This window comes from Brassica napus, chromosome C7, assembly GCF_020379485.1.
Source record: "Brassica napus cultivar Da-Ae chromosome C7, Da-Ae, whole genome shotgun sequence".
Lineage (NCBI taxonomy): Eukaryota > Viridiplantae > Streptophyta > Magnoliopsida > Brassicales > Brassicaceae > Brassica > Brassica napus.
The window spans coordinates 38,449,729-38,469,928 of NC_063450.1; the positions used below are offsets into that span (position 1 = coordinate 38,449,729).

Genomic DNA, 20,200 nt, shown 5'->3' on the forward strand with positions numbered 1-20,200 from the left:
CATTGACCTTTTTCTCTTGCGTCGATTTGGACAGTCTCACATTGATATCCATAGGTATAGACGTTGGATTGCAAGAGCCCATCCCGGCTTCTTCAAGGATCTTAGTAGCATATCGATCTTGTCGTAATGAGATCCCTGTCTCATGCTGATGAACTTCAATACCCAAGTAGTAGGTTAATTTCCCTAGATCGCTCATCTCAAATCTCTTTGACATGTCTTTTTTGAAGTTTAGAATGTCTTGATACGAAGATCCTGTCACGAGCAAATCATCCACGTACACAACAATGATAAGAGCGTCCATCTTCTTGTCTTTACGGTATAGAGATGGTTCTTTAGAACACCTCCTAAAGCCAAGTTCTTGAAGTATTCCATTAAGCTTCACATTCCAAGCTCGAGGTGCTTGTCTCAAGCCATATAACGCCTTCTTAAGCTTATATACCTTTTCTTCCTTTCCCGCGACTATAAATCCTTCAGGTTGCGTAACGTATACATCTTCTTTCAACTCACCATGTAGAAATGCGGTCTTGACGTCAAGATGGTGTATCTCCCATCCATTTGAAGCTGCTATAGCTATAACAAGCCGAATGGTCTCAATACGAGCGACCGGAGCAAAAACTTCATCATAATCAACTCCGTGCCTTTGAACATAGCCCTTTGCGACCAGTCGTGATTTAAACTTAGAGATACTTCCATCTGCATTCTTTTTTATCTTAAAAACCCACTTCAATCCGATTGGTTTTACACCCAAGGGAAGATCAACAAGTATCCAAGTATTATTCTTTTCAATGGAAAAGATCTCATCCTTGCACGCATCTACCCAAACCTTATGATCTTTTGCTTCATTGTAATCCCACGGCTCGTCGTTTAAGACCATTAATAGTCTTTCCCCTTCTGCCTCCGCAAAAAGGACATAGTCATCAAGATACGCTGGTTTTGAACTAACTCTCGATGATCTTCTCAGTTGAGTTTGTTCATCATCGTCGACTACTGTTTCATCTTCTGTCTCTTGTTCTTCATCATCAACCACGACGGTTTCTTCATTCTCACATATGGCTTGTGCTTCTTCATTGTTGCTAGAGAAGCTCTGTATATCGACGGAGAAAATATCATCCGATCCTCTGTTCGTTACGTTAGAGCTCCATATCCATCTTTTATCTTCTTCGAACACAACGTCTCGACTTACTACAATTTTCTTCCTCGTTGGATCAAGTAATCGATAAGCCTTTGACCCAGGCTCTGTTCCTAGGTGGACAAGAGTTCGTGATCGATCATCAAGCTTCTTTCTACCCGCAGCTTCTGTTCTCGCATGGCATATACAACCAAACACTCTTAAGTGTCTCAGGTTCGGTTTCTTGTTGCGCAAGACTTCATACGGTGTTCCTCCAGCTAGAGACCTTGTAGCAATCCGATTGATCAAATAAGTTGCGTGCCTTGTGGCTTCGCCCCAGAGCCAACTTGGTACATCCATGTGTTTTAATATGCTCCGTGTCATTTCAAATAACGTTCGGTTTCGACGCTCAACGACTCCATTCTGTTGTGGAGAGTATGGAGCCGTTAGGTGTCGACTGATTCCATTCTCTTTGCAATAGAGATTGAACTCGTGTGAATGGAATTCTCCACCTCTGTCAGTTCTGAATGTTTTAATTTTGGCTCCAGTTTCTAGCTCCGCAATGTTCTTAAAGTTTTTGAATTTGTCGAAAGCTTCTCTCTTCTCCTCCAGTAGTATTATCCACATATATCGCGAGAAGTCATCAATGAGTACAAACACATACCGCTTTTGTGCTGGTGTAATAGGTGTGATTGGCCCGCATAAGTCCCCATGAACTAGTTCTAGAGGATGGGTGGCTCGGTGCAGAGTTGTTTTAGGAAAAGGTGCTCGAGTTTGCTTCCCGCGCAGGCAAGATACACATGTTTCTGTTTTGATGTCGAGATGAGGTATACCAGTCACGAGTTCTTTGCTGATCATTAACTTCATTGTATTTATATTGACGTGACCGAGACGAGCATGCCACTTGTATGACTCTGTAGTTTCAGAAATTTGAAGAATTTGGACTGTATCGGCGTCAAGAACGACTTTGTATAGCCGGTTCGACGAGCGTGTGGTTTTAACCATCAAGTGTCCCATCCGGTCAAGAAGATACAGCTCCTTGTTCTTCATTCTCACTTCGCATCCAGCCTCTGTAGCTTGCCCTAAGCTGATTATATTGCTTCGTAGTCCCGGTATATAATAGACATCTTTTAGTATCTTCTTTTCACCACCACCAAATATGAACCGAATAGAACCTCTTCCTTTGATGTCAATTCGAGAGTCATCACCAAAACGAACTTTTCCAGTGATTCCTTCATCAAGCGTCGCAAAGAACATACGGTTTCCGCTCATATGATTGCTTGCTCCGTTGTCGAGGTACCATATGCTGTTCGTGTCTTGCTCGGTTTCAAAGACACTAGGTTTTACCTTTTTCTCATTAAGGTAAACCACTTCATGCATCATTAGTTCATCTGCATCTTGAGTATCTTCATCTTTCTTCTCCACTGCTTCTTGAAGTTTGAGTACTTTATCGGGACAGTCTTGTGCATAATGTCCGAGTTTATCACACTTGAAGCAAGTTATGTGTGAAATATCACGGTTCTGTCCTTGTTTGTACGCTTCTCGCTGAGCATGGAAGTTTCCATATCTTCCTCGACCTCTTCCTCTCCAGCTGGATCGTCCTCCGCGCCCTCTGCCTCTGTTACTGCCATAGTTCTCTTGCTGAGATTCCGAGTTTGAGCTAGTATACATTAGCTTATCTTGATCGTCATCGTGGTGCTCATCTTCTTCCTCACAAATCCTCTCCTCATACGCTTTTAGTCTACCAACAATGTCTTCAAAACTTGTGGTGTTTAAATCAAGTACCTGTTCAAGAGAGGCCACAATATGAATATATTTTTTTCTTGGTAAACTTTTCAGAAACTTCTTCACGAGTTTTGGTTCCTCGATGATTTCTCCTAGTGATGCAGACTTCGAGGAGATTTCGGATAGCTTCCCGGAGAAGTTATCTATTGTATCCGAATCCTTCATCTTAAGTCTATCAAACTCTGCCATCAAAGTTTGCAATCTCGCCTCTTTCACACGCTCAGCTCCCACATGCCTAGCTTTAATGGCGTCCCAAACACACTTCGCCGTATCAAGTTCACCAACCTGTAGTATCAAGGCCTCGGGGATTGATTGAAATAACAGAGCTATTGCCATATTATTTTTCTCTTCATGTTTGTTCCCGGGGTCAATGGTTTCCCATACTTTGTGAACCTTGAGTGCAATCTTTATTCTCATAGCCCATACTGTGTAATTTGAAGCATTCAACATTGGAAGTTTTATGGAGGAAGGTCCAGCCTCTTTGGAAGGTGTCTCGACTTCATCCTTTGTGTCGCTCATGATTGATGCTCGTAATCACTCAAAACGTTTGATCTGTTTTCTTAAAGAAAGCTCTGATACCAAGTGTAGAATCACAAGTTAATAAGAAGTCCTTCTCTTATTCAATCAATTCAAACTCACAAGATCACAAATCACCAAAGCTCATATGTTATGTCACAAGCTGACATCTCCATATATATAAAATATAAAGTCCTAAACACATTCAATATAGGATAACAAGATAACTCCTAATCATCATAGACTTTCCTATTTTATATATGTAGCTTTATCTTCAAGCTATTCCAAGCTTATCCCAACACAACAACCGTACAAGTCAACTCCAAAAAAATGCATGCGTGTCACGGCAACCTTTGGTGCTTGATTTTGTATGGTTGACTCCAACCTTCGTTAATACCTAATCATTATATTTAAATGGAAATTGACCAAATTATAAATTTAAAAGTTTGTACTTCAGCTTTAGGAGATTTTAAAAAGAATTGTTTACACCATGGGTATAGATGTCAAATGGGCTGTCCATGTTCAATGGACATGTCTAAATGGACAAAGCAGTTTATTAGACATTATTTTTTTGAAGCCCAAATTGTACCAAATCCAAATTGTCCACACCAAATTGGACCATTCCAAATGGGCCTTCTGCAGAGCCCAAATAGATTTTCTGCTTTAACATTCTAAGTCCATAAAAACATAAGGTTCAGACGTTTTTACACATTAAGGTTCATATGTTTTACACATCCAAAGCATTGATAAGTTCATACATTAAGGTTCATACACCAATACACAATCCAAAGCATAATCCAAAGCATAAGTAAATACATAAGATATGAGAATAGCTTGTGAAGTTCTGATGGTCCTCTTCTTCTTTATCTTCTCAGCCTCTCGGTCTCCTATCATAATGAAACACAGAAGTTAATCAAGTTATCATCACACAAGCAGATACCACAAGCAGATACACATAACATCAGTTCAAGTAATCACAGACATGAAGTAACAACATTAATTATACCTTTAGGGTTTAGTTGAGTCGGGTCTTCTTCTTCTTTCCACTTCCTTCGGCTTCCTCATTGGCATCTTCCTTACCTTCCTCATCTAAATCGCATCCAGCTATCAAAAACAAGAAGTTCAATCAATAGTTTCACATATCAAAGCTCAATTATCAATTCAACAAACTCACCAATCACTTCAAAACCACGAAGCCAGTTTCTAGCGCAAATCAAAGCTTGGACATTTGAGGGAAGAAGGCGGCTCTTGTACTTGCTAAGAACCCGACTTCCCACACTGAAGGATGACTCAGACGACACTGTTGTTATTGGGATGCATAGAACATCACATGCCATTCGAGATAGCTCCCTAAACCGTTTTGAATTGTTCTTCCAATACTTGATGACATCTAACTTTTGATTTGCAACCATATCAAGCACAGGTTCACTCAGATACAAATCCAAAGCAGATTTCCTTGTTCCTGCTTGTTGAGAGAAGAACTCATAGAAGCCCTGCAGAGAAAGAGATTATTAAACCATCTGTTTCTACTTCTTGTGATAACTTAAATACACATCTAAAGTATTGGTTTTAAATAACTTACCCCATAACCAGCTGGTAAAGCATCTGCTTCTACTTCTTGTGAACTATGCGCACTAGTATTCTTCTTGTAATCTCCATACAGCTTCAACATCCTTTTGCGTATGTAATCCATTCGGGATTTACAAGTTGTTGGATCTGAACTGTGGTAGCAGTACTCCAAAACCTTGAACTTTAGCCTAGGATCTAACACTGCTGCAATGGCTAAAATGTCGCTGTACTCTTCCCAGTACTTAACAAACTTCAACCTCATGGAAGCCACCATATCAGCAATCACCGTATCTTCACTGAACTCATTTGAACCCAACCAACTTTGAATTTTCCATACTTCCATGAAGTACAGATTCGCGGTAGGGTAAGAAGAGCCGGAAATGAGCCTTGTCATCTCATCAAACGGCTGTAACAAATCACAAATCAGCCTAGCTCTTAACCACTCAGACTCTGTAGGTAAGCTCTTGTAACTTGCTTCGATTTCTGCAAGATTCTTAAACGCCTCTTTGTAGTGAAGAGCCCTAGACAACATCAGATAGGTTGAGTTCCACCGCGTAGTGACATCCAAAACCAAACCGCCTTTCTTAACAATCCCAAGAGTCTCCACACAGCCTAGAAACAGCAACTCTCTAGACTCACTGACCTTGACATACTTAACGCTGTCTCTGATCTTCTCCAAGGCGTCACTTATCACCGATAATCCGTCTTGGACAATGAGATTCAGAATGTGAGCAGCACACCTGATGTGAAAGAAGTCTCCACTGCAGACTAAATCCTTTCTAAGTTGCCTCTTGAGAACTCCTTGCATGTTGTCATTAGAGGACGCATTGTCTACGGTTACTGTGAAGACCTTCTTCTGCAAACCCCATTCTTTAATCAGCTCCATTAGCTTCATGGCAATGGCCGGACCAGAATGGGGTGGAGGGAAAGCGCAAAAGGAGAGGATCTTAGCTCTAAGGTTCCACTCAGCGTCGACATAGTGGGCAGTAAGACAGAGATAACATTCGATTGTTATTGCTCTCCATAGATCCGTCGTTAGACAGATCCTACCCGGAACTTCACTCAACACCTGCCTGAGCTTCATTTTCTCCCTCTCAAAGATCTTAAAAACATCTGAAACCGCCGTGTTTCGACACCAGAACTCTATGGTCGGGTTGGCATAATGCAAAGCTTCTCGAACTCTTCTGTACTCAACAAAGGCGTAAGGTAGATCATGCTCGACAATAGCCACAACAATCATTTCTCGAAACACCAACTGATCGATCTTAGGACATGTGTTATTAGGGGTTTTAGGGCAGGTTTTTGAGTGGCGAAGAAGGGTATTGGTTCCACTTTTATGTAAGTCTAGGATGTAGAAGTGGTTACAGCAGTTGCAGACACATTTAAATTTTCCATCAGGCATCCTATCTCCTTCTATAGTAAAAAAGTTCCAGCACTTAGAGTGTCTACGCTTGTGTTTACCTTTCACCTCGGCTGTACTCATCAGAGACTCGTCCACCACAGGATTGTTCTCATCCATTTCCTGTTCTGAGTCCCCATTGTCACTCGCGTAGTCATCATCATTGTTCAAACTCAATGTATTCATCTGAAAGCAATCAAATAAAAACATCAGAGAAACCCATCTCGCAAAACAAGCAAACAAACCCATCTCGCAAAACAAGCAAACAAACCCATCAGATTATATCAAGCAAACAAATCCATCTCACAAATCCAAGCGTGAACCAAAGACGGTTACAATGAAAGCAATAGAACCACAAACCCATTAAGCGTGAACCATCAAACATTCTAAAGCAATGTAAGCAAGTTACAAGCTTACAAAGCGACAAGACACCATACCAAACTAGAAAAAATCATCTATAACAAACCCATAAGATTATATCAAGCTTAACATCAAGCAAAAATACTGAAAGTAACAAGCCATGAATCAAACAGAACATGAACGAAATAAGAGAATCAAAGACGTGCAAACCCTTTTCAGAAGTTGATCTAGAGTCGCCGAGAGAGAGAGAGAGAGAGACGGATCGAGAGTCGCCGAGAGAGAGAGAGAGATTTCTCTCAGAGAAGACCTGATTTAACATGCAAACATAAACATTAATCAGCAAACCCATCAAAATAAACATGCAAACAAGCAAATCTGAAGCGACCAAACCTGAGAGAGTGCGAGACTGAGACTCGAGACGGACAGAGAGTCAGAGAGAAGTCGAGACGGAGAGTCGGAGAGAAGTCGAGACGGAGAGTCGGAGAGAAGTCGAGACGGAGAGTCGGGGAATCGGAGAGACGGAGAGACGGAGAGATGGAGAGACGGAGAGACGGAGAGACGGAGAGACGTCGACTCCCGGAGAAAGTCTAGAGAGAGATTTTGAAAACCCAAATGCTCATAGTGATAGAGAGAGATCCGCAGAGAGTCGACTTGAGAGAGAGATGAGATTTCCCCCAAATGTTGAAAACCCTAGGATTTTGAATATTGGAAGCCCAAGTCCAAATGGGAAAGCCCAATAATTTTGGGTTTAATTGGTTTTTATCCAATTGGACAACTTTATTTTTTGGTCAAAAATGGTCAGTCCAATTGGATATGGACATGGTTTACTTATGGACACTAGGCCCATTTGACATCTCTAACCATGGGTCACATTCTGAATTTGTCTTACATTCAGAGACACATTCAACATTTGAGACACTTTTACTTGGCACTTGCTATTTGATCGGACAATAATGCCTCTGATAAGAGTTTTGTTATTAATTTCAATCTCATTTACTTATTTGTTTTTATCTCAAATATTAACAAATATAAATAAATAAATTTAATGTAATAAATTTTAACTTTTCATCCTCTACATTTCGACATCTATTTATAAATACTTTAGAAATTTAAAAATAAAAACATAGAAAATGTTTTTATAATTAAAATATTGTAGATAGTATTGGATGGATAAGCCATCCACGAAAAAATAATATAAATGAATGAATTGTGGACAAAAAAAATGTGGACATAATTTTAAAAAAAGTGAGGATTAGATTTCATCAAATACATGAATTTATAGTTTGTGTTCGATGTAGGAAAGGTAAGAAAGATAATCTTCTTTGTGGAAAGAATCCCACTAGTTCCGAGAGATTTGTTCAACCATCCACGCATAACCCATCCACGCTCCAGCTATCCACGCAACCCCCATCTACACGCTATCCGTCCACATCTTTTGCATATCTGGATTCTGAAATCGTAATTTTGCAGATCTGGATTTTGAAATCCACAACAACACTAAGAAACCAACAAAATGAGAATCGATTAAAAAGATTTAAAAGATCAGACAAATTCGGAGAATCTAGGATTTAGAAGATGAGAAGTTCAAACTACATTCTTCTTTTTCTACATCTTTTCATTTTCTTACAAGTTGTAGTCTCTCGGTTTGCCTTTTTTATTTTTGTGTTAGGGAGAAAAAAAAAAGTGATAGAATCATTGGAAGATGAAATTTGAATAAAATCACGTTGAAAGAACGAGAGAGACAAAAGAAAAAGTAAAAAAAATGTTAATGTATATAATTTTTCAGTTAGAGAGTTTTTGGTCTTTTTAACACTAGAAAGTGTCTTACAAGCACAATGTGTCTTGCAGTGTAATTGATAAGACAAAATGTGTTTATGTAAAAATTTCTTTTAAAAATGTGTTTTTTTTGTTCCGTTGACAAGGAAATATATTTGTTAATACATACCAAGTCTCTTCCTGTTTACATGCCTTATTTTCATGAAAAGGACTCCCATTTGTTTACAGAATGAACTAACTTGTCAGAAGAAAATCAATTGATAACACACATTGATAACAAAAGAAAGTATAAAACTTGAAGATCTCAAGTAGCTAAAGAACTCACCCCCGTCAAAAGCATGATCATTTCAGCTGCAACTCCATAGAACGAGCCCGACTCGAAAAAAGTATTTTAGAAACATCATCAAAGCTGTTGAGAGATGGGGACAAACCATAGGATTCCTTATTACTACTGTAACTCAAAACATATACCAACCAGTCACATTATTTGATGATTCTCAAGAACATAACAAGCTTACTCCAAATTTTTCTATTCCCTTTCATTAAACTGATAACTGATGTTTAAACACAAAACCAAATGAGATAAATTAACTACTACAATGTAAAATGTGGGCAATGAAACACATTCCCACTAATTTTAGATTTCTCTAAAAGATTCAAAAGTTTTCCATAATTTCATAAATGACCGGAGAGACAATTCTCTAAAAGAGCAAATCCACTGGTGAAGTCTTGGAGAGGTGGAACTTCCGTATCGAGACTGATAGTGAAGTTGTTGAGAAAGGGTCAGTTCTTGAATTTGAAATCATGATCACTCTTCTTGAATTTCGTTTTCACAACGTCAATCTTGATTTTTTCAGGGTGTCGAGGGAGAAGAGTGATAAGGAGATCATGAGGGAGATCCAAGCTACCATGCGGCAGGTTGCTTCCAGCATTACTTACTTGCCTTGTCTTGATGAACCTTGTAAGTAGAGAAAACCCAATGTGATCATTTGTTCGTGTGTTGGTTTCTCTCATTGTAATTTGCATATCATTGTTTTTTTTTTTTTTTGGTTTAGGTGTGTTTGATGTACTCGCATATACGGACACGGATGTGGCTGTTCCATTCACCTGGGTTGAAAGCGACCCCAAGTTAATTGCTAATCCTCAGATGGTTAAGCTACACGCTTTTGATACCAAGGTTATGAAAGAAACCTGAAACCTCTAACTTCACTTACAAAATGTTTCTTGACCACATTTTCCTTTGCAGATTCACAAAGTGGACACGCTCGTCTCACACAAGAACGACGAATGGGATGAATAAGAGTGGTAACACTCGCGTGAATCCTTTATTCACATCTGTGTTGTTTTCTGTTTTGCTCTTTCTGAAATGTGTCGGCATCATGTACCTTTGTTCCTTGTGTTTGTTTCAATAATTATCAGCTTTCTCACTCTGTTTTGTTTTGCTTACCAACCAAGTTTATATTAGATTCAGTTCTTTAAAAGTTCAATTTCTGACAACTAACAATCAAAAGTTGGAATGTACAAAGGAAACATACATACAGGGACTCTGATCGAGAAAAAAGAAGCTTCTCTTTTCCTCATCCCATTTCTCATCAAAAGATCAATGAAAACAAAGAGACTATTCACAACATGTTCGAGATTTAGCGTTAGCTAGAAGAAAACATGATAAGACAATCCAGACTCATAAAAGATACGAAGATATGTACTCTCTTCTTTTAAATAGTCTTCTTCTTTTTTTGGCAAACCATTGGTGCTTGGTATCTTAATCTTAAATTTGCTTATTGGGTTGCATACACAGCAAACAATTCAAAGTTACAACTTTTATTTTTATTATTTTTAATGGAAGTCTAAAGCCCAGGGAAATCTTTATTTTATGACAATTATTCAACAAAAGATATAACATATAATTATTTTAATAAAGAAGTTCCTAGATAGTTAAAGTCCATATCCATCCGAGTAACGATTTCACCAAAGTGGCACACCTGAAAAATAAACAGTCGTGGATTCAGTCTTACTAGTTAAGAAACATATGCAAAACAGTCAGTGGATTCAGTGATGAATAGATATGAAACATAAGCAAGAGCCACAAGATGCAACTTTACCTTGATCAACATGGAGTGGAGTTTAATGTAGTCTCTAGTCTCCATGCTTAACTCACACCAAACATCTCCATCTATTCTTTTACCAATATTATGGTCTCCTTTGATGGCTTCAGATGCGCTAAAAACTCATATTCTTTACCCTCCAAACTCAACAACCAAAGCAGCTGACAGATGCTACAAAACACACTACTCTACCACTCGGAATTTTTCTTTTACACAGTCTTTCCTTTCCTTTTTCTCGTTGACTTTCTCAAAACAAATAACCCATCATGCAACTCTCAGTCAAGACAGCAGGATACCACCACCTAAGCTTCATAATCTGTTTCTCAAACTAAAAGCGGATTACCACCCATTACAGACTCCTTGTGTAGTCTTCACCCACAAAAACTATTCGATGATTCTTTCTTTTTTTCCTTTTTTTTTCAGACTTCTCCAAACCCCAAATAAAGCCATACTAATATATTTACACGATACTATGGCACCTACACCTTACCCACGAAGAACTGCGCCATTCAATTTCAGAACGAAAAGAACGGCTCAGACTGAATTTTTCTACCTAGAGAGGTAACTCTGGGGACGGCCTCGAACAATCAGCGCACAAGAACTCCAGACAAAAGGTTTCCTCATACTCACTATCATTGATGCACCGACCACACTGAAAACACCTCTGTATGCAAAGAGAACAAGCACGGCATTCCTCCTTCCCTTTGCAATATTCTGCTGGACAGTCATACACAAGCCTCGAGTTCTCACATTTTGGGCACATCTCAATATCTATCCCCTTGTTATCATCGCAGGATAAACATGAGTATCCTCTATGGTAAAAACGTGGCTTCTGTATGGACCGCTCCACATTAGTTTCTATGTTTAACAAACCAAACAATTCCTCATAGTGATCTTTAGTCACTCCAAAGAGGCCACCGATCTCCAAGTGCTTCACCTGAAGCTTTCCCGCAGACTTCAGATCTCTCAAGATGCTCAAAACACCATCGATTGTGATCCTTATGCATCCAGGCACGCCAAGCTGCCAACCACAAAACAATATTACGTTTAAATGAGATCCCAAAGAAACATTATTTTCTTAACTAATATTCAACTTGGAAGGTAAATAAAGAAAAGCTCACCTTAACTACTTGTCGGTTGCGCTCCAACACCTGCTTAAGACAATCTTCTGTAATTCTCGAGCAATCTACGAGCCTCAGACACTGCATAGTGCCCTGAGCACGGTCTGTTAACTGCAGAAGAGCCTCATCTGTGATCTTCTCATTCAACGGTTGAGAAATGTGGATATGTTTCCACAGCAGCGAGTCATCACAGACAGTCGTGTGCAGCGACTTGCAAACCATACTAACTGAAAGAAGATCCTTCACCCCCAAGTGATAAAGAGAAAAACCAAACCCCGGATGAACAACGTTTGCGTTCTCTCCTCCATCATTGGTGCAGCAACCACTGCTCTCTGCAACTTCGCCACCATTCCTCACATCCAATACTTGATCCACACTACCAGGAGACACGAAAGAACCATGACAAGATCCATCACCAAACCCGTTCAACGACCCCCACACATTACTACTCTCCGGGAACTCGTGAAACCGCATTGCATTGTTCCAAATGAAACTCAACCCAGCAAAGAGCTGGTGGTGGTGGTTCCCATCGCCAATCCCACTCTCATCTCTCCCATAATCAACCTCCAAATCCTGAAGCCATCCAGTGATCGCAGTGAAAGTATTGTTGATATCCATGCCAAAGGGATCAGAAGGCAGAACGTCAAGTATATCAACAGAAGAAGCTGCTGAATCACCTTTAGCAAGACTTGAACACCAAGGATGGGAAAAAACATCATCTTTCCTGTCGGAAACTCCCTCAACGAGATACCCATTGGCTATCTTCATCGGTTCCTCGGATAAATGGGGAGAAAAGTTTCTCTGTGAAAAATTCAACGCCATATCTCCTACTAATCTATATATATACACACACTTAACCTAAAAAAGAATCCGTTTTGTACAGAACCCAAGATCAGATCCGGAAAAAAAAGCTATATTTTTTGGTGATCTGTAAATGAAAAAGAGAGAATAAGAAGAAAAGGGAAGAAGCTGGACTCTTTGATTTGATTTGAGATGACAACAAAAAAAATACTAGTCACCCAAAATGTTGTGAGCTTCCTTTCTAGATTAGAAAGTAAAACGAAAACCTAAGAAACCTACAACGATACGAAACTGAAAACGCTAAGATGAGACGTATTAACAACGAATTGGCGGTGGTCACACATGAATGAATTAACGAATCAATAAATTGTTTTTTTTTTTCTTTTCTGTGTAGAGACTTAGGGTTTTCCAGATAATTAGAAACCTAATTTTTTTTTTAAAAAAAAGAAGAAAAAAGATGAAGACTTGTTGATCCTGTGAGATCGAATCAAATCAACGAAACCGTTTCTCTCACACCCACGAAGCCGAACCCTCAGCCGCGAAATGAAGGAGGTCTCTGAAGCAGTTTCCGATTGGATTTGAAACAAGGCAGCAGCAGCAGGAGGTTCCTTCCTCTTGTTGGTAAAGCGAATTGAATTGGATTGGAAGAGAGAGAGTTTGGGGTTGGTTGGTGTGGTCGACCGAGTCAAGAGAGAAAACGATGGAAAGGACCGAGAAACTTGTGCGAGAATTTCTCCGTCTTTGTTTTTTGTTTTTATTTTAGGGGTCGAGATTTCACGAGGGAGCAAAAACAATTAAATACTAATATTTATCTTTCTTTTGAGGATGCAAAGAGGTATAAGATTAGGGTAACGGTGAAATCGCCAATGTCTTTAGGAAGATGGACACGTGTCGTTCGTAGAGTTTTCTGTCATTCTTGCTGAGTGCTGATCTGTCCACGGATTATAACTACAAAACCTGTTTAATACGAAATTAATTAGACAACGAAAACCACTTTTGATTATTGCAGAGCCTGGTTCTTTATTTTTAATTAATTAATGATATTCAGTTAAAAAATAACCAAAACTGAAGATTCTTTTCCTATTAATAGTGATAAAGTCTTTGATGCCAGACTCTGAGTTTTGATATCTATATTTCATAAAACTTCATTTTTGATACAAGAGGTGTCGTAATACTCTTTTTCAAAAAAAAAAAAAAAAAAAAAGTATCGTAATACTGCGTAAATAAATGGTTGCCACTTGCTATTTATGTTTATTAAATAAATGGTGTGCCACTTGCTATATTCATTGTGTAGACATATTCACTTTTGAGACGTGTTGTTGGGTAAATTTGTTCATGGAAAGCGAAATAAAAAATGTTTTTGCTTTGAGCAATACGAATTACTATATGAACATAATATGCCAAAAAAAAAACTATGAGCATGATTAGTTAAAGGTTTATTGTGAATTTTTATGCTATAAATCCTTAGGATGTGGTTAACAATTTTAGTGTTGTAATATTTTGGCTATAGATTTAAAAATCAATAAGTTATTTATAACTTTTTCGTAACTATAATATGTTTTTCGTCTTTACAGTTAAAAAGGAAAATAAAGAAAAATAACAATCTCTAATTAAAAAAAAAAAAACTACATACATCATAATTAGAAGAGAATTGATGTTGTAGAGAAATTATAGCAGTGAGAAAACTCTTAACAATTGCTAATCAAGCTTATATTATTAATTATGTAGATAAGTATCATCAATTTGCACAAATTAATCAGCGATTTATGGCTAATTTAAAATGTTGCATCTAAGCAAACAAATATCAGATAAAACGGGATGTGTTCTTGATTAATGGTTACTAACTATTTATAAATATAAAAAAACTATTTATAAATCATGCTTATCAAGAAGAAATAAAGGAAAGTTCAACAAGGAATGTTTGCCAAATATACGCGTTTGTTTTAACAACACGTAAAGTAAAGTTCGATGTAGACTGCGTTTTAGAATGCTTCTTAGGCGAAGAAAAACTTGGAACCTTAATATACAATAATACAAAATGATGAACGTCCCAGATTCTTCCCCTCTTTGTGACATATTCTGGAATTGAGAATAATAATAATCGATGCACACAGGCTAAGCAGAACCGTTAGTTTTTGGAAGATATTAGTTCGGCCAATATATAGTTAATTTCCTGGAAAGTTATCAATTAGTCTCTAACAATAAATTTTAAGTTAGACAAATGTTTAAACAATAAAAGAGTCATACTTCGAATCAATATACAGTGGAACAGCCAATTCGATATAACCAAAAGGTTTTAGCCTAATGGTAAAGGGTTCACAGTTGTGAGTACAGTTTTGGATTCGATTCTTCTTGACCACCTGGGACACTTTAAGTGGTAAGAAAACGTGGATCCTGCGGACCACGTAATGATTAGTCTTTGGACCTAGAAAACCTTTGGGATCACACTACGGTTATAAAAAAAAAAAAATACTACTGATTTCTTTTCGTTAAAGGATGTTTCTGTTCACACTAAGAAAAGTTTAGGGAAAATTAGAAAAATTGGACACTCTGAACTTTTATTTGTCATTTTGAGCAATTCTGGACAATTTTTACCCTTCTTTTATGGAAAAATAGTAAACTGAATTTTAAAAATGTTAAAAAAATATGAAAACTATTGGAAACATAAGTATGAAAATATATATGTTTAAAAGTTTTTTTTAAAAGTAGAATCATATTTTATTTTATCTTCTAGCTACAGTTAAAATACTCATTCTGGTCATCTACTTAGTCTAGAAATCGGATACTAAGTTTTATACATAGATATATCTCGAGTATACAACGTAAACTAGCATTTCTTATATATATTCTAACTAAGCTATATTTCAAAACGTTATAATCAAGAAAGATGTCTTCAGTATACCTACAGCTTGATAACGACATATAGCCACAACACAGTGATATACCTTATCTATATTATGTGTCATAACATGTTCTACCTTTTACCTTATGTGGCGCTTAAGGAAGAATATGTTTCACATCTACTCTACTGTGTTCTGAGTTAGCTAGGATATATATTCTACGTGAAATCCGAAAAAATATGGAAACTTCCATATTCGGTTAAAGATGTTTCATAAATCTAAACTAAATCTTCTCTCAATATCTCATAGAATATTTTCTCCCACGTTTTTCTCCTTCTCCCACGATCTTTTCTCTTCGTTGTTTGTGTTTCTCTCTTCTTCATGAACATAATCGTTTTTTTCTCTATCAATATAACATGGTTCTAATCTATGTTAAATCTGGTGAATGGATGTGTAGTTGCAGTGATGAGTGGAGTTTCGTGGTTGACAATGAAACTTGAGTTATCTCCCTACTTTTGACATTAAAATTAAACTATTACTTTTTCAAAGTCTGGCTCCTTTAAAGAAACGATTCCAACAATCGTTTAAACTGGTGCTATGATGTCTCTGACATCATTGCAGAAGATAAACAGCTTAAAAACAGATGCAAAAAATGTAAATCCAATTAGATTAATATGTAAATACAAAATAGTGATCCCATTGAGAACAAAGTGGAAGAGTGAGATTAGTCTACATGGCAAGAGTAAAACACACTGTGAACTCAAAGGATTCCCCAGCAAAGAGTAACATACACAACAACACAGATTGTTTTAGAAACTATACAAAAAGCTACTCATAATCTCACCCTTAACGTCCAATTTTCATATTAGTGGGGACCAATCAAATTGTTGAGATTTTCTTCTTCTTCTTCCTTTTATTTATCTCCTAGTCTTTAGAGATTTCTTATCAGAAGATCACGCAACTGTTCTTGTTCTTTTTCTTCTTCGGTTTTGGTGCCTGAAACACCACTTTTATCAGTTTATGGCTCAATCAAACACTGCCTTCACATACTGCAGAATCCCCAAAATATAGCAAAACTCAACTCTTTTACAAGAGGCTATGCAAACATACGAACCATGACGTGAGATTTTTATAATGCCTAGAACTACATTCAGTTACTTCAGTTCTTCTCCCTGCATAATTCTTAACAACATTATATCCTTTTCTTTTCATGAAGAACCTGGTACTCACGGTGAGACTAAGCGTTTGAAGACAATAACTGGTGTGTAGTAATTGGCACTGCACCAGGATGATCTATGAAGAATTGCTTGTCATCTCGAAGGTCTGCAAATACCAAATATATGATTATTAAAAACTCTGTTAAGAAAACTTAAAAACTCTCCTGGAGCCACAAGATTTTCAGGAACCGAACCAGAGAATATTCAATCAAAACAATAGGAAAGGTAAGCTTAATCAGGAAGAAGGTAGGATTCTCCTCAAGCCAAAATCGCCATTGAAAGGTTTTAAAAGCTTAGGCGGAGAAGATCGGAGAATTAGAAAAGTAATTAGGATAAACGTGTTACCTTTTCTTGTTTTTTTACTTTTAAAAGTAAAATAATTTATAATTAAACTAAATTATGTATTTAATTGAAAATTTAGTTTGGTTAATCTGAGGGTATTATGGTATTAACATTAATATAAATCTTATTTCTCCAACTAGCCAAGAAAAAATACTAGAAAGACAAACCTAGGTTGAAAGTGTCCGTTTTATCTAATTTTCCCAAGAGTTTATCTATATATATTGGTTGATTAGAGCAACTCCGTTGCTGTATTTTCATTTAATGTTTCAGTTGTAAAAGAAAAAAATTAAGAAACCCCGAGAACTCAGAACCACAACAGCTTCGTAAGATATTTTAATGAAAATTATTTTTAAATGGTTCATTAAAAATAATTATGTAACCGAATTACATTAAAAAGTTTGAAACTAAAAATGCTTTTCGAAGACACTCATGCAATGCATGCTTCTCAAAAGGTCTTGGACTTGGATCATCTCAGGCCTAAGTCAGACCCATCTATAAAAACAAGTCCATAGAACTATATACCATTAGCTTTTTGTTTTGTTTACAATGGTTTATTATTATCTACTGCTTCAGACAAATTGATTAAAACAAAAATTACACTGAAAACCACTGAAAACATACATTCTATCATACGTATGTTTTAGCTACTTATACAACTAATTCATATGGACAGCAATGAATGTTACCTCGAGAACTGATATAGTTGCACAACATATAACAAGTATCACAGATAATATATTTGAGTTACTGCTTCATATGGTACATTAACATAAAAATCAAGGGAAATATACAATACATAATGCATATATAGTGTATACCAATACGTGGTTGCTCTGGTCAAGCGTGGTGGCGGTGATCTCGATTTGGGTCAGATCTTGATTCCGGAAGGGCTCTTTGTTGAATATGGAAGATAGGTTTATTGATAGAGAAGTCATAGACTTATATACAAGAGTAACGAGAGAATACAAGGAAAGAGTATATACAGAGGAGTTAATAATATATCAATCAAGGGGATTGTGGGAATATTCTAACATGCCCCCTCAAGATGGAGCACCGGAGGTGATTCCAATCTTGATAGCCAGATCGTTGAAGCGAGCGCGGGAGAGAGGTTTTGTCATAATATCAGCCAGCTGATCATGTGATGAGACATGTGTAACTCGAACCGTGCGGGACTGAACTTGTTGGCGGACAAAGTGATAGTCTAAGGCTAAGTGCTTCATCCTAGAGTGAAAAACTGGATTGGCACTTAATTATGTTGCACCTTTATTGTCTGAGTAAATGGTAGGAGTTGTAACCACCTTGATCCCCAGTTCCCGTAGCAGTGACAAGATCCAGCATACTTCTGCAGTAGTCGAAGCAATGGATCTGTACTCAGCTTCAGTAGATGAGTGTGCCACACCAGTTTGTTTCTTAGATGACCATGCGATGGGGTGTTTCCAAAGTAAACAATGTATGCGCTAGTGGAGGTGTAGTCGTCTCGGTTTCCAGCCTAATCAACATCAGTGAATGCGTGAAGTGATGGTGTGTTGTTGGACGAGAAGAAGATGCCTTTGTGGATAGTGCCGGCTAAGTAGCGCATTATCCGTTTTGCTGCTGTCCAATGTTCAGTACGTGGGAGATGCATGAACTGGGAGAGTTTGTTGACTGAGTAGGCAATGTCCGGCCGTGTAAGGGAGAGACTTGTCTGATGGTAGCAGGTTTGACAACATGACTAAAGGTGTCATGAAAATCGATGCCTGGTCGTTGATGAAACCCCTTAGCAACCAACCGCGCTTTGAATCTGTCAACAGCTCCATTTGGCAATCTTTTTATGGTGAAAATCCACCTGCATCCAACAATATTAGAAGCAATTTCAGGTGTGACCAAAGTATAAGTTTTATTTCGAAATAAAGAGTCAATCTTAGCCTGCATTGCTGCCCTCCAGCGAGGATCTTTGAGAGCCTCTACTACTGATGTTGAAATTGTTTCATTTGGATGCTGTACAGTAGCATGAAGATTAAGCTTTTGGACAGGTTTGCGGTTTCTGGTGCTCATCCGTGTTGGTTGTTGTTGTGGTGCGGTAGGTGATGATGTGTCTGTGGTTTCTGCAGTAGGCGCTGGAGATGGTGGTGGTCCAGGTGCAGCTGTTTGTTGTGCTCCAGAGGGCGTTGTGGCTGCAGTAGTTTCAGTATGTGCGGCTGGTGGTGGTGGAGCTGGTGGTGCTTCTGGTTGTCGATATATCTGAGTAGGAGTTACTGAGGAGGTGGTGACCGAGACATCCTCAACTTGAGAAGAACCTGGAGTAGTAGTAAGTCTGCCTGCAACACTGAAAGGAAAAACAGTTTCGTGGAATAAAACATGACGAGATATGTAAATTCTAGACGTGTTGCGATCAAGACAGAAGTACGCGCTCTGCGTAATGGAGTAGCCTAAGAACACACACAGAGTGGAGCGATCATCAAGCTTGTTAGAGGTATAAGGCCTGAGCCAAGGGAAGCACAGACAGCCAAAAACTTTTAGTTTTTCAAAATTTGGATTGCGAGAAAACAGTTTTTGAAAAAGAGATGTGAGCTGAAGAACTTGTGTGGGCATGCGGTTGATCAAGTAAACCGCTGCTGCAAATGCATAGGTCCAATATGACCGAGGCATTGAAGCATGGGACAGAAGAGAGAAGCCAGTTTCAACTATATGTCGGTGGCGTCTCTCAGCTAGTTCGTTGTGCTCAGGTGTGTGCGGTGGAGTTGTAAAATGAGAAATCCCATTAGTAGCTAGAAAATGCGAAAGACCAATATATTCACCACCATTATCAGAATATAAGGTCTTAAGTTTGAACTGAAACTGGTTTTCAACCATAGACCGAAATTTTGTAAAAACATAAAAGACTTGAGATTTTTGCTTCAATGGATAAAGCCAAATGTATCTTGTGAAATGATCCACGAAGATGACATAATATTTAAAACCGTCTACTGAAACCGTTGGTGAGGTCCAAACATCAGAAAAAACAATATCAAGAGGATGATTGGATTGCAAAGTTGAAGTAGAAAAATGTAACTTATGCATCTTATTGATAGAACAAGCATTGCAGGGCTTGTTTAGTAAAACATTTGATGAAACCGGTAAATTAAAAGTTGAAACAATGTATTTTAAAATCGAAAAAGCAGGATGGCCTAAACAAGAATGCCAATCCGAGAGGTTGGTTTTGGCGGTGGAAGCAAAAGCAAGAGATGGGCGTGGTGATGAACTCGGAGTTGGCCACTCGTATGTGCCGTCCTTAGGCTTGCC

At 38.0% G+C, this 20,200-nt stretch overlaps 2 protein-coding genes across 2 annotated transcripts; both read right to left on the reverse strand.

Annotated features, from left to right (window-relative positions):
• Positions 1 to 4,424: 4,424 nt before the first annotated feature.
• LOC106378588 (zinc finger BED domain-containing protein RICESLEEPER 2-like) lies at positions 4,425 to 8,148 on the reverse strand. The gene is made up of 6 exons (XM_048764235.1): positions 8,101 to 8,148; positions 7,128 to 7,324; positions 6,948 to 7,044; positions 4,992 to 6,563; positions 4,584 to 4,902; positions 4,425 to 4,513 (listed from the first exon to the last, which is right to left on the reverse strand). Exons 1-6 carry the CDS (start codon positions 8,146 to 8,148, stop codon positions 4,425 to 4,427), a joined length of 2,322 nt encoding a protein of 773 aa, XP_048620192.1.
• Positions 8,149 to 10,318: 2,170 nt separating this feature from the next.
• LOC106381994 (F-box protein SKIP14-like) lies at positions 10,319 to 13,345 on the reverse strand. The gene is made up of 3 exons (XM_013821944.3): positions 11,740 to 13,345; positions 10,616 to 11,639; positions 10,319 to 10,495 (listed from the first exon to the last, which is right to left on the reverse strand). The coding sequence occupies exons 1-2, from the start codon at positions 12,559 to 12,561 to the stop codon at positions 11,172 to 11,174; spliced, it is 1,290 nt and encodes a 429-aa protein (XP_013677398.2). The 5' UTR covers positions 12,562 to 13,345; the 3' UTR covers positions 10,319 to 10,495; positions 10,616 to 11,171.
• Positions 13,346 to 20,200: the final 6,855 nt, after the last annotated feature.